General features: G+C 50.5%; 1 protein-coding gene across 1 annotated transcript in view; it reads right to left on the bottom strand.

The window, feature by feature from the left end:
* Nucleotides 1-15,694, bottom strand: part of LOC144737182 (uncharacterized) — a 108,249-nt gene that overhangs the window by 34,415 nt on the left and 58,140 nt on the right. Inside the window, exons 2-5 of the mRNA XM_078619904.1 lie at nt 7,122-7,259; nt 4,480-4,632; nt 3,375-3,457; nt 2,376-2,447 (exon numbers count right to left, since the gene is read on the bottom strand). Coding sequence (XP_078476030.1) covers nt 2,376-2,447; nt 3,375-3,457; nt 4,480-4,632; nt 7,122-7,259 — 446 coding nt within the window. The remainder of the gene's footprint in view (nt 1-2,375; nt 2,448-3,374; nt 3,458-4,479; nt 4,633-7,121; nt 7,260-15,694) is intronic.

Below are 15,694 nucleotides of genomic sequence, written 5' to 3'. Positions count from 1 at the left end.
AGGAATGCTGCCTATGACCCCAAGAACACCATCCCCACCGTCAAACATGGAGGTGGAAACATTATGCTTTGGGGGTGTTTTTCTGCTAAGGGGACAGGACAACTTCACCGCATCAAAGGGACGATGGACGGGGCCATGTACCGTCAAAACTTGGGTGAGTACCTCCATCCCTCAGCCAGGGCATTGAAAATGGGTCGTGGATGGGTATTCCAGCATGACAATGACCCAAAACACATGGCCAAGGCAACAAGGAGTGGCTCAAGAAAAAGCACATTAAGGTCCTGGAGTGGCCTAGCCAGTCTCCAGACCTTAATCCCATAGAAAATCTGTGGAGGGAGCTGAAGGTTCGAGTTGTCAAACGTCAGCCTCGAAACCTTAATGATTGGAGAAGATCTGCAAAGAGGAGTGGGACAAAATTCCTCCTGAGATGTGTGCAAACTTGGTGGCCAACTACAAGAAACGTCTGACCTCTGTGATTGCCAACAAGGGTTTTGTCACCAAGTACTAAGTCATGTTTTGCAGAGGGGTCAAATACTTATTTCCCTCAATAAATGCAAATAAATTTATAAAATTTTTGACATGCGTTTTTCTGGATTTTTTGTCGTTATTCTGTCTCTCACTGTTCAAATAAACCTACCATTAAAATTATAGACTGATAATTTCTTTGTCAGTGGGCAAACGTACAAAATCAGCAGGGGATCAAATACTTTTTCCCTCACTGTACATGGAAACACACGCACGTGCAAACACACACACACACGCAACAACAAACAGCGGTGACTTCGCCACAGCACTTGAGCCCAGCTCGGTGCACCTTGAGGCACGCGCAGGCACACAGACACACCCGCAAAGACAAAGGTCCTTTGTCTAGCCCACACAGGCTGCTGGGTCAATTGGTCTTAGGGAGGAGCGCCCATGAAGGCCGGAATAGTGCACCTCCAAGGGGGTGGGGGGTGTGGCCAGCACCACGTCCGCCTGGTCACCTGTGTCTCCCCAGTGCTTGTTGTTAACACACCACACTAAGTACTGATTTTCAGCTGAGTTGACCTAAAGGAGACCCAGGGACGGTTTACATAATAGTCGCTGTCATTGGCCTTAAGCGGGAATGGTCGGGTCGCAGGGATCGTAGCGCGCTGCGGTAATCACTGCACGACCGCTCCCCCACACGCACAAAAACAAGGGCCTTTGGTGCTATTAGCGAGCACCTATGAAGGCCGGCACGGCACGCCTATGAGTGGGATGTGTGGCTAGCACCACGCCCGGACGCATTTTGTCTTCGCCAGTGTTGATGCTTCATACACACCACAAATGGTAATCGTTGAAGGCTTAGTCGACCTGGGGGAGGTCTCGAACCAGATCAGAAATGCTTTGCCACTGTTAGACAAAGCCAAAGATCCCCGGTATAGCCTTAACAGACTGTTAGGGCAAGTGCTGTTAGCGAGCACATATGAAGGCGGGCACAGCACACGAGGGGGTGGGTGTCCAGCACCGCACCCGACCGCCTTTGTCTCCCCAGCGGCGATGTTTTTACACACTGCACCAGTACCCATTTTAGGCTGAGCCGACCTAGGGGAAGCCCAGGACGGGTTCAGATAATCGTCATTCGTGTTGGCTGCGAGCGAGGAATCAAACTCGGGTCATATCCGGGTTTATTGCGCAGCTGCGTTAACCGCTACACTACCGCTACACACACACAGCACATGTACACACATACGCCTGAGCACCTGCGTGCACGCACACACGGCTCAGTGTGAAGCCTAGGGGACTGGGACCCCGTACCCTAACGCAGACGGATGTGAGCTCGCTCAGAGCCGCCCCCCTCTGCACAGCCACGGAAACTCGGTTTGGCTCCATTAGCTCCCTGTGCCAGGAAGCATGCGGCACACACACACTCATATATACATACAAAGACAAAGATTCCCCGTATAGCCTTAACAGACTGTAGGGGGCAAGTGCTGTTAGCGAGCACCTATGAAGGGCGGCACGGCACACGAGGGGGTGGGTGGCCAACACCACGCCCGGCCGCCTTTGTCTCCCCAGTGGCGATGTTTACACACCGCACCAGGTACTTATTTGAGGCCGAGTCGACCTAGGAGAGGGCCATCACCGGTTCAGAAAATCGTCACTGGTGTTGGTGGTGAACGTTAATCTCATTCAGGTCGCCGGGTTCATAGCGCAGTGCACGAGCCGCTACACTACCGCTCCTGACACGCACAACATCACGTACTCTCATACGCACAAACATCAAGCAAATTGTTGCACAAAGACATAGACATATACTCCACATACTCACACATCTCACACACCCACACCATCGCACACTATAAACCTCATACAGGAGGATCCCCCTCCCCCCTGTAGATGCCCCACCATACCTGCAGGTTTAATGCCGGCGACTGGAGTGATTGTGCGGCGGCGGCTGTCTGTAACGCAGCACCCAAATGCACCTGCAGGCAGCGTGCACACACACACGTCAACACGTCAGCACACAACAACCGTCGTTCACCACAAGGTGGGGGTGACGTCACCACGGCACTTGTGCTAGACTAAGTGCACTGCGACACCCACGTGAAGTGTCCAAGGCTCGCTGACAGGGGTCACGTGACAGACCCAGGTGCCATTGGTTGACTGACCGACTGAGAGGACTGGCAGATGCACCACCTGTGCTCCCCACTGAGCCAACTTGCTGCGTTTCATCCTGTCGCACTCCAAAGTAATGATTATCTGAACCGGTCCTGGGCTTCCCCTCGATCAACTTAGCCTCAAATGAGTACCTGGTGTGGTGTGTAAACATCGTTACTGGGGCGACAAAGGTGGCCGGGCGTGGTGCTGGCCACCCCACCCCCTCGCGTGCCGTGCCGGCCTTCATTGGTGCTGCTCGCTAACAGCACTTGCCGCGACGGTCTGTTGAAGGCTACGCGGGGCATCTCTGCCTGTGTGTGCGAGTGTATCAGCGTGCGAGTGCATCGCAAACCAGGAGCCCTGCGCACCATCATCAACGATCTATCGTGGGAGCGAAGCCGACTGTGGGGCGGGCCACGGTTGAGGCAGACACCGTGGCTCAGGATATACACTACTGGTGGACATCTGTGACAAAGAGCTTCCCAGCTCATCGGACTCCTCCTCCCGCAGTAGAAATACTCCAGATTCTGAGCAGCGTCGCCTGGAGGCGTCGCGTGGGGACTCGCTGCGCTTCGGCCATGGGCGACTGAGGGTATTGCGAGTGTGGTAAGAGTGCAGTGTGTGGTGAGGGTGCGGTGAGAGAGCGGTGAGGGTGCGGTGAGGGTGCGGTGAGGGTGCGGTGAGGGTGCGGTGAGGGTGCGGTGAGGGTGCGGTGAGGGTGCGGTGAGGGTGCGGTGCGTAAGCAGTGCCACCTGCTGGAAGTGGCCCAGGATGGCCTGTGCCTGTGCGGAAGTGATGACCTGTCGGTGGAAGTCCAGCCCATTCCGCTCCTTACCTGCGCAAAGCACGCATGGCACGCAGTCAGTACAAAGTACACAGTCAATACACAGCACACACAGTACACAGTCAGTACACAGAGCACAAAGTTATTAATACACAGCACACACAGCATGCAGTACACACAGCACACAGTCAATACACAGCACACAGCACACAGTCAATACACAGCACACACAGCACGCAATCAATACACAGCACGCAGTCAATACACAGTACACACAGCACGCAGTACACACTGCACACAGTTAATACACAGTTCACGTGTACAGTACACCCAGCATAGAATACACAAACACACAATCAACACAGTACATACACACAGCCCGCAGTCAATACACAGCACACACAGTGCACACATCACACACACAACACACACCCGCACAAAATACACAGCACGCACACGGCATTAGAGGCTGAGCACAGAATTTACGAATCAACATGCGCATCCGTAATCTCAAAATGCGCGCTCTAAATTGGGTAGGACCGAGTGTGCATAGGGAGATGTCCACGGCTTTCGATGTTGTTACGTGACCCTGAGAGCCACCAGAGTAGCGCTGCCACTCACTGACGTCTGATGCAGAGGGGACCCTGCACTGAGCCACAGCCACCAGAGCAGCGCTGCCACTCACTGAGACCTGACACGAAGGGGACCCTGCACTGAGCGTGTGGTCACGTGTGACGCTGCTGGGGCGGTGGATGGCGGTGCCGGTGCCTGTTGTGACGGTGGTTGTAGCGTTAGGGCAGTAACGGTTGAGTGACAGTAGTTGTGTGATGGCAGCACGAGTGGGAATTATGCACCAATAATTATGCACCAAACATGGTAGTGCTGTTGGGGTGGCTTTGCTTACTCTGCTGGTAGTGATTGTGGTGGCTGTGTTTATCATGATGGCTGTTGTGGTGGTTGTGGTGGTTGTGACTGTGTTTATTGTGGTGGTTGAGGTAGCTATGTTTATCCTGGTGGCTGTGGTTGCGGTGGTGGTTGTGGTGGTGGTTGTGGTGGTGGTTGGCTGTGTTTACTGTGCTGGTGGTGGTTTTGGCTGTGCTGCTGTTGCAGCAGGAGGGGGATATGAGCTGTAGCGAACGGCTCCTGGGTCCAGCACAGACCTGGGCTGCCCTCCTGCCCATCCAGTGTGTGTTTAGCAGCATCTGGCGAATCACTCATCCTCATGTCTGCAACGAGATGCACACCACGCAGCACAACACACGGATCAGTCACATCACCGTCGCAATCCACCGTCGCAATCCATGTACGCAAATCCACGGTCGTATTCCACCATCGCAATCCACGGACGCAATCCACCGCCGCACCACCGCAATCCAAAAATCGCAATATCCACCGCAAGTCATGATCACAATTTTATCTTTAAATTAACGTGAATATTTTCATTCATACAGCGGAGCTTACTTATAATTGCCCAGCAGCTCAAAGTGTCTTGGGTCGTCGCATCTCATATCTCATCTAAAACATTCGAAAGACACCTCCTGCCCGCAAGCAGCAGCTGTCCCTGTGTACCACGAGGTGACTCGGTGCCTAGTCTGCGAGCTGGCATGAGTCTGCTGCCATTAGTGGCCGATGACTGCTTACTGCCCAGTGTGTGCAAAAGCAAACTGAGTGAATGTGCAGAGTAGTTTTTTTTTACTTTGCGCGAATATGGATCCGTCTCTTCTTCTTGTTTGGCTGCTGATGTAGATACAGAACCAACAACTACAATTTTACAATTTTACATTCAGGTGGTCAAGCCAGAAGACAACCTCGTCAGAAGTAGCGGAGTGTAGCACCATCGCCATGATGTCTCCTTCGTATTTGTGGATCGGGGCATTGCGTCATTATACGTCGTACTTTAACATCATCAAAATCAATTGAGTGTCCTTGTTGGCACACGTGTTCTGCTACTGCTGACAGTTGTATCTGTGTTGAAGTTCTGTGCAAAATTAGCTACTACTGGCCAAGACTAATTATAGAATCTTTATACCAGGGGAGGGAGCCAACATCTTGCCACGAGACACCCCCCCCCACCCCACTTTGCTCCCTCCAACCACCCCTCCTGCTGCACTGACCAGAATGGTAAAGTATGGTCAAACAACCCCCCCCCCCCCATTGACTGGCACGGCCGTGGCGATGCCTTCCTCCAGCAGTGAATGGACCAAGGGCCCTATATTTCAGTTATGCTGAACAAAACGTCAGCGTCCCGGTGGAGAATATAGAAACTGAAATCACAAAGCAGGCAACACGGCGCAACCGCTCGGTCGCCCATCCGTCACTCCAGGTGGAAATACACGAAGCACACATTTTGTTACACATCCCATCAGCCACACGCCTCTAGTGGGAGAGCATACGATCTGCGTCGAACTAAGACCCGCATCTAGCAGAGGGGTCCCTTGCCTATAAAACATCTGGCAGTAGTTCAACAGCATTGTGTCAACCGAACCAGACTCTGCTACTGATGAGACACTGAATGTCAAATCCAGTCATTGCCTAGAACATATGGCAGTTAAACCAATATTGGTTCAAGCAAAGTCTGTCACTGCTGATGAGGCACCGAACCAGTCGTTGCCTATAACCATCTGGCAGTTCAGCATTGGGTCAAGCGAGCCTGACTACGCTGCTGCTGATGAGACATTGAATGTCAAAACCGGGCCTTGCCTACAAACCAGAGGTGGGACAAAGTCATTGTTATGCAAGTCCAAGTCGAGTCGCAAGTCATCAAATTCATGACTCGAGTCTAACTCGAGTCCAAGTCACATGACTCGAGTCCACACCTCTGCTACAAACAACTGGCAGTTCACCGGCATTAGTTCAAGGAACGCTGCCGAATCTGCCGACGAGATGATGAATGATAATTGGTTCTTTACCCTTCTATCTGGCAACAAAACTGACACCTTTTTACAAGGAGTCATGTTTGCATAGACCGCAATACCTGCAGTCATAATACAAACAAAAGAACATAACTCTGATAATGTGCACTGTCCTTGAAGTTGATTGGGCCACACCCGAGACAGCTTTCCTTAGAGCCTAGTCTCATATGGGTTGGACCAGAGTGCGCCTTTTGGCGTCATCTGGTCCAACCCATATGAGACTAGGCTCTAAGGAAAGCTGTCTCGGGTGTGGCCCAATCAACTTCAAGGACAGTGCACATTATCAGAGTTATGTTCTTTTGTTTGTATTATGACTGCAGGTATTGCGGTCTATGCAAACATGACTCCTTGTAAAAAGGTGTCAGTTTTGTTGCCAGATAGAAGGGTAAAGAACCAATTATCATATTTTTACTGGCAAATGAGGTTCCCATAGTGGAGATGATGAATGTTGAAACCGGTCCAGAGATTTTGCTTGTGTTCAACCAATGCATCACGCCCTTTTGGATGCACTTCTGTGGCTGTCTGAAAGGCTCTTCCTTCCAATATATTAGGAAACCACTGGAGCTATGCACTTTTAAACATAGATTGAAAACTAATTTCTTTATAACTGTTTTTTGTGTGCGAGTTAGTTGTCCGATGGGTACGGTTGGCGACGTACAACATACACCGCTGGCTCTCCAAGAGCTGTAATAACAGGAGGTGAGCGCCGTGCATTTGAGCGGCAGGAGATTACAGTGGGGTCTTCTTCGGGTGCTCCGGTTTCCTCCCACACCTATCAACACTCATTAACTGGCCGACAACACCTTCATATACAGAGGACCACGGAGCTTGGAGGAGGAGCAGGGGGAGAATTTGGCACCGGCTCCGGGTGCCTTCCCACACGTCGATGGCTCCTCCTTCTTGCGCCTCCAAGTCGTCCTCTCTCAGAGAGCGAGCGACTCCTGTGCGGTGGCGTGTCACGAGTTGACATAGTAATTATTGTTATGTATATACATCATAATATATAATTTAATTATTAATAATTCTTAATACTAGTTATCACACCAATTGTAATGAACAATAATTGTTAAATTATTAATAGATATGTATTGTGAGTTGAACTTCTTTCGCACCGTACGTGGCCAGCCACACTAGTCGGAGATTCGTGAGGACAACCAACTAACCACACGGGCAGTCCCGTCGCTACCCCTCCCATCGCACAAATTCGCAGTCTCCGCGATTATAATGAGGTTGTTTTGTGTGCGAACTCGAAAAAAGGCATGGCTCCACCCCTCTCGTTAGTTTGGTTTCAGACCCCGTGTTGGTCACTTGACGACAAAAGTAAACTTGAAACGCGCCGCTATCACGCTCGTAAAGAGAGTGAGAGAGAGAGGGGGGACAACTCAGAGGGGTCTGCAGCAGGGAGGGGGAACCACAAACTCACGGGAAAGCAGCAGGTGATATCGCCTGATGAGGATAGTTGTTATTACCAGCGAAACGTCACGATACTCGAATTGTAAATGTTGTGGGTTTACTCTCCAACACACCGGGTCTGCTGAACTAGTAACTAATTGGCATCTTTTGTTTACGTGACAGACCTTACTAATTGGCCGTGTTAGGTGGTGGCGGGTTTAACAAAACATTCACATTTACGCGATAATACCCCAGAAACCTTCTCTTTTGGATAATTTTGGCCGCAAAAGCCTTTGAGGTAATCACACAAAGTTCTTGCCACAAATGAACCACAATATCTTGCTGATGTCGTCAAGGAGCATAAACCATCACGAAAACTCCGGTCATCCTTACAGCAGCAGCGGCTATCGCCTGGCCACGAACAAAGACGGTTACCACATCGCGTGCTTTTAGATATGTTTCTGCGGCCGTCTGGAATGCTCTTACTTCCGATATTAGGAAGCCACTGGAGCTATGCACTTTTAAATTATCTATATTGACAAACCAATTTCTTTAGAACTGCTTTTTGTGTTGTACTTCCCCCCAAACCTCCGATTAGCATGGTTGGCTACGTACGGTGCGAAAGAAGTTCAACATGCATACGTAGCCACCAGCGAGCGAGCGCAACGGATGCAGTGGCGCCCAGAGGCCACATGGCGGAGCCCTCGCTCTATGAGCCACGAGGCAGGGTTGCTTCCTCCCTTGCTCTCAGCCACACAAGTTCAATCCCCGAGCAGGGTCACAACCCCATGCACGTCATCCCTCTAGGGGCAGCTGCCCTCTTGCCTCAGGTTTTCCCAATTTGCATGTGCGTTTTGCCGGCATGAACCGGTTTTGCGCTGACATTTGGTGGTCGTATCATGCTGAACTTTATTGCACGATGCTACACAGGTTTCATAGAAGAAAACAATATATTGTTGAAGTTTTCGTGACTGCAGGGATCCATACTCTTCGGTTCTTTTGGTAAAGTCATGTAGATATAAAATAAAATGATGACGGATGCTTGTGTTGCACCCGAAACGTCGTTATTTAATTTATTTTATATCTACGTGACTTTACCGAAAGAACCAAAGAGTATGCAATATATTGTTATTTACGAGGTAAGGCCCACTGAGCTATGTAGCTCTTTTTCAGAAGGGACCTGGCGATCACAAATGATAGCTCAACAAAGTGGCTCATCATCACGTGGAAATTAATAGCAGCAGCCAAATACTCTGAATGCGTGACGTTGATTCTAAATGTGGAGGGAGAAACCGGAGGACCCAGGAAAAAAATCCACACGACCATGAGGAGAGAGACGGGCCGAACTCACGACCTCCTATACACCGAGCGAGGCAGCTAACATCTCCTCGTCACCTTGGCACCCTCTCATGGTGGGGGAGAACGTACCACCTCCGCACAGTATCAACGGAAACCCGTATCACGGATCGAACTCAGGGGCCCCCCTTTTCTTCGCCGTGAGGCGTGGGCATCACCACTGCAGCGCCAGTGCCGCCCTTCCGCCCCCTCTCGCCGTCCCTATTTCTATTCTTATCGGTGATTTCCTGGGGTCGTCAACCGTCTCGTGCAACCCCTCGGCCTAAATACAGCGGCAAATCATTTGCATGAGATTTGGTGACGCACGGGCACACAAACGCGCTGCGCATGGTTGTCATCCTACGGGATGGACTCGTCCCTGCCAGCCACCCCCCGGCCATAGGAGCGTGGAATTTCCACCGCCGGCTCAGCGGTGGCTGTATGAAAGGAGATGAGCACCGACGATGCCTCACAGGATGATTTGAGCAGCAGCAACTGGGCTCTTAAGTCGACACGCAGGCTTTTGTGGCCGCTGCTCGGGTCAGATAGTCACGCAGTGCACAATGTGGACCGTTTAGCTGCAGCCCCTTCCACCACCCAGCGTCAAAGCCAATCAAATTGAGTTGTCACTTCATCGGTAAATGTGCCCCTTTTGATTTAGGTTCTCAGTCAAACAATTTTTTTTTTAATGTACGAGGTAAGGCCTGCTGAGCTGCTTTATAGCTCTTTTTCAGAAGCGACCTGGCTTTTACAAATAATAGCCTACTAAAGTGGCTTATCATGTGGAAATTTACAGCAGCCAAACTCTAAACGCGTGAGGTTGATTCTAAATGTGGAGGCAAAAAAAAACGGAGGACCCGGACCACGGGGAGGATATGCAAACTCCAAATATTCAGGTATCAGGGTCGGGATTGAACCCACGACCTCCTACTCTTTGGTTCTTTCGGTAAAGTCACGTAGGTATAAAATAAAATAAATTAAATCACAACGTTTCGGGCGCAATTGTTTCTTGCTGTGGTTGTCCCACCTGATGACGGACGCTTGTGTTGCGCCCGAAACGTCGTGATTTAATTTCTTTTATACCTACGTGACTTTACCGAAAGAACCAAAGAGTATGAATCCCTGCAGTCACGAAAACTTCAAACCACGACCTCCTGTATACCAGGCAAGTAGTTAACATCTCACCACCGCAGGAGGGAAATTGAGGGCCTTAATGCAAAACGTTGATCATTTTGTACAAACAGCGTTTCGCTGGAGATGATGGCTCCTGAGAGAATTACCACAGGCACAAAGAAGACGGAGTTTAACAAGTCGGCTTTCACGACCAGTATTATTCATAATAAAGGTTTTTGGGTTAGACAGCGGTATTTATAAATGTGTCACAACCCTCCAACACCCGACACAGCCAATCAGTAAAAAATGTGTCACGTTGACAAAAGTAAAATGGTTCACTACTTTAGCCCACCGGTATGTTGAAGAGTGAATCCACAACATTTACAATCTGAGTAGTACGAAGTTTCGCTGGAAATTACATCCAGCATCTTCGGGCGATTTGCCAGAATAGTGAAGCCATCCACCTGCTCCCGGTCTTAAACAGTGCAGGATGACGTCATCATTGTTGAACCCCATCAGGATTCGAGATCAGAGGTGAGGGTGTATGCAATTATGTAAGAGATCAGCAATCAGCCACTTCGAATGTGACTCACCTGTAAGGAATTGCAATGTGTGTTGTGTATTACTTCATAATACGCTTCCAGGCTGCGCTGAGTCTGTAGCTATCACAGCGGTTGAAATTATTTGAATTCTTCTCAATTTCGATTGATTCTCGAACTAGTCTTGGCCAGTAATAATTCGTTCCCCATAACACTTCAACGTTATAAAAATAAATAGAATGTCATTGTATGCTCTGCCACTGCCGACAGCTGTGTTTGGGAGAATTTAATGTTCCTTTGGTGTTCTTTTAGTCATACGCTGATGTTACGTCCCGTCTGTCCAATATAACACTTACCGCAAAAGCAATTTATCCGATATACACCTTCTGTTGATAACTTCGGTAATTCGTCTTTAGTACAAGACACTAGTTTTAGAATTTTGTGTACCGTACCAAATCTCACTTTAATGTTTTGCTTTTGCAAAACACTGGCTAATTTGTCAGTAACTCCCGAGATATATGGTATTTTAATTGTTGACTTTAAGCAGTATTGTTGTTCGATCTTGGCATTCAATGCTATGTGAATTTGAGCATTATTGTAGCCATTCAGTCTTAGTGCTTCTTTAACATGTTTAATCTCTTTCGACCATCTGACACTGTCTTTGCCCGATGTACGAGCATTTTGATGAGAGAGGATTCTGTGCTGGGTGATGATGCGAATCTGCATTCAGTTAGGCATCAGTGTACGTTCCCTTTAGGTAGACACTGTGTGCTATTTTGCCATTTTGACCGCGTCCAAGCCAAATATCCAGGAAGGGGAGTTTGTTGTTCACCTCCATTTCCATGGTGAACTGAATGGCTGGGTTTTGTGCATTGAGATTATTTAAAAATGCATTAAGTGTATCTTTCATAATAGAGGTTTTTGGGTTAGATCGCGTAAATATATAAATGTGTCGTTAATACCCGCCATCACCCGACACAGCCAACAGTAAGGGTTGTCACGTAAACAGAACGTGGCCAATTCGTCACTAGTACAGCACACCGGTGTGTTGGAGAGCCAAGCCACAACATTTACAATCTGAGTACGACGTTTCACCAGTAATTACAACCAGCTTCATCAGGCGACAGCCAGATTTGTGGAGAAGTCCGCCTGTTTCGTTCCTTATATAGAGGCGTAGATGTGGTGACCACGCTTCTGCGCTCTTGCACAATGGGGGGAAGGGATTACAGAGGCAACGCACATTATGCGTGTACATTATGCGAGCCCTTTGAACTTGTACTTCCTGTATATTGTGTTTATTAAAATAGCCCTACCAACAGTAATCCCTATTGAAGTACACTGCCCTTTGTAGGCATGCATTTAAATGATGTATTATTTGATGATTTGCTTCCACGCAGCACTAAGGCGGTAGCTATCCGAAAGGTTAAAGTTATTTTGATTTCTTTCAATTTCGATAGATTCACAGAGATCACTATAGAAGCATAGAGACCACGAGAGCTACAGAAAGAGGCAGAGACCGCTATAAAACAGAGACCCATAGAGATACACAGCGACCCATAGAGACCACTATAGACACACAGAGAGATATATAGAGCTACATCGAGACCGAAAGAGACCACTCGAGAAACACAGAGCGATATTAAAGGCAAGACACGGGAGTGTGATTGGGGCCACGACAACCCAAACTATGGATCACGTCAGTCACTGTCGTCTGCGCTCCTTCAACGGAGGAGCAACAGCAAAACGACACCAACTCCCTGTCGTCTGCCTCTGTCTGTCTCTGCTGAAGCCTCTCACCGTGGTCAGCAGTAGCAGGAGCCTGCGATAGCGTCGCCATCTGGCTGCTGCTGCTGCCACCACGCGCAACAGAACCGATTGGCGGTGGTAGCACCCTGCCGGGGAACGCTCGTGAAATACGGCGGCGCAATACGGACAGCACGGACAGGCGAGGGGGTGAGGGGGGGGTTACTCGGTACAGCGCGGTGCACGGAAGCCACTTACGCTGCGGTGAATTCCCCACGAGCTCAGTGCCGCTTGCTTCCCCCACCACCCCCAACGTCGATTGGATCCCCTCGCCAACCCCGCACTCACACCCAACCCCCTCCACCCCCAACCCCCCCACCTCAGCAGCGATGCTCTGAACCGCCGCTGGCCACGTCGGCTCTCTAGTCTTCCTCGCCGGGTTGCGGGGGGGGACTGCCCGCTTCACACCTGGGCTGCGAGTGTGGAGCGGGCGGACAGGCGGCCGCGGTGGTGCCGCTCGCACATCACAGCAACAAAATCCTAGGTTAGATTTCTGACTCGGGCGCATTTCTGTGTGGAGTTTGGATGTTCATATCCCCCCCCCCCCCCGGGCTGCGTGGATTTCCCATGGGTTCTCCCGTTTCCTCCCGTAGCAAAATAAAACCACACACGGTATACCCGCTGTAGACCAAAAACATGCCGATGCTCAAAATGTACCTTGCAAATCACTCAATTGAGATTGCACAGCAGCAGTCATTCTCACACACCCTCACTCAGCGGAACAGGTGGAGAACATAAAAACTCCGAAGACAAAGATCCCCCGTATAGCCTTAACAGACTGTTGACGCAAGTGCTGTAGGTGAGCAGCACCTGCAAAGGCCGGAAGAGCACACGAGGGGGGAGTGGCCAGCACCACGCCCGACCGCCTTTGTCTCCTCAGTGGCGATGTTTACACACCGCACCAGGTACCTATTTGAGCCGGAGTCAACCTAGGGGAGATTATTGTCACCGGTGTTGGCCGTGAGTGGGAATCAAACTCTGGTGGCCAGGTTCGTAGCGCAGCGCGCTAACTAATACACTATCACTCCCCACAACATACAAACTCCACACACTCACTCACACACACAACAAGAACAACAATGACTGCCATTCGCCACCAAGTGGCAGTGACGCCACCATGGCGCTAGTAGCAGGCTAGGTGCACTTCGAGTCCACGTGAAGTGTCGAAGGCTTGCTGAAAGTAAGACAGACCCAGATGCCAAGGGTCGACTGACTGAGATGACTGGCAGATACACCATCTAACCGTGCCAACTCACACACTCTCACACGCTCTCACAAACACATGCTCTGCAGAACCGGGGGAGAACATGCAAACTCAAACAAACTAAATCACACTCATCCACTCATTCACACAACCAATCTCCCTCTCTCTCTCTCACTCCCCTCACGCTCTGTAGAACAGGGGGAGAACATGCAAACTCCCCAAACCCATTCCCACTCATCCAGACTCACCCTCTCACTCTTTCTTACTCTCTCACACAATGCAGAACAGGGGGGTGAAGAACACAACCTGCATACAGAGAAGGCGCCCGAGTGGTGAATCGGACCCGGGGCCCTTTCTGGCTGCGAGGAGGTGCGAGCGCGTTCACCCCTGCATCACCCGCCGGGTGAACACAACGATGTGGCGTGGCCGAGAGGGGGGGGGGGCACCCACACAACACTCTCCACACAGTACATTTTTTTGTCAAAACATACGCAGGCTCACACAGATTCACAGATGCACGGCGGCGCTAACAAATATGCAAGAGATGGATGGGACCACGCCTAACGAACCCCTCCCCTACCCTGCCACTTACACACACACAAAGATCCCCCGTGTAGTCTTAACAGACTGTTGAGGCAAGTGCTGTTAGTAAGCACCCATGAAGTGCAGCTCGGCACACTGGGGGGTCGGGTGGACAGCACCAGGCCCGGCCGCCTTTGTCTTCTCGAGTGTCAGTGTTAACACACATCGCAGCAGATACTAATTTGAGGCTGAGTTGACCTAGGGGAGGCCCAGGACCGGTTCAAATATTAGCTGATGTTTTGTGGCCGCTAGCGGAAATCAAACTCAAATGACTGGGTTTGTAGAGCAGCACAGCGCTCACCACTGCGTCACCGCTCCACCACACATGTATGACACGCTCAACATAAAAAAATGTAAACTATGTTTTTATTTTACCAGGTAAGGCCCTTTTTCAGAAGCGACCTGGCCGCAAATAATAGCTCAACCAAGAAGCTTACCACGTCGAAATATATAGCAGCCAAATACTCTCAACGCCTGATGTTGATTCTAAATGTGGAGGAAAAAACTTAAGAGAACCCGGAGAAAAACCACGCGGCGACCAGAAGGATCAAGGCGTGCAAACAGGCGTCAGGGTTGGGATCGAACGCACGACCTCCTGCATACCAGGCGAGGTAGTCAACATCCCACCACAGTGGCGCCGCACACACACACAAAATTTACATACACAACACACACATACACAGCACACACACAACATATACATACACAGCACACACACACACCTCGCACTGCCAAGGGCAGGCACGGTGGGGCTGAGTGGGGAGGGGCGATGCTGATTTTCTCGAAGAACCTGCTGTGTTTCATTCAAGGTACAAACGCTGCCCTATTCATAGCATGCTAATGCCTGCTCACGGACAGCCACGGCCCGAGCCGGTGATTCACAGAGGGGACCCCCGCAGTCTTACATAGGGGACCCCACACTCTCAGAGGGGGCTCGCACTCTCACGCAAGGGCCAAGCAACTGCATCATTATCGAGCAAGCGCATAAATGCATCCCATATCAATAAGCCCCATATTAAATATCAATTAGACACATTTTAACACATTCCTACTGAGGGAGCTGGTAGGAACGTTGGGTTGCTCTGTCAATGGCCAGGGTCAACGGCGGCGTGGTGTATTCCGCAAATATGGCCGACTGTGAGGGCGGGCACAAGCCGGCGTGAGGAGGTTAAACGTTGAGTTTTATAAGGGCACCACGGGGTGACCAGCCCCTCCCCACCCCTCCCACCCCCCACCCAGCCCCTCCCCACCCTCCCCTCCCCACCCCACCTAGCCCCTCCCCACCCTCCCTACCATCCCCTCTCCACCCAGCCCCACCCCTCCCAATTTTGGATGCACGACGGACGGACACAATAATCCCCTGTGGGCTGGTGTAACCAGGAGGTTCCTACCAGTATAACCTGCATAT

This window comes from Lampetra planeri, chromosome 65, assembly GCF_965212315.1.
Source record: "Lampetra planeri chromosome 65, kcLamPlan1.2.h2, whole genome shotgun sequence".
In the NCBI taxonomy this organism is placed as follows: domain Eukaryota; kingdom Metazoa; phylum Chordata; class Hyperoartia; order Petromyzontiformes; family Petromyzontidae; genus Lampetra; species Lampetra planeri.
Note: the sequence above shows the minus strand (reverse complement) of the source record. Positions and strands in the feature narration are given on the sequence as shown.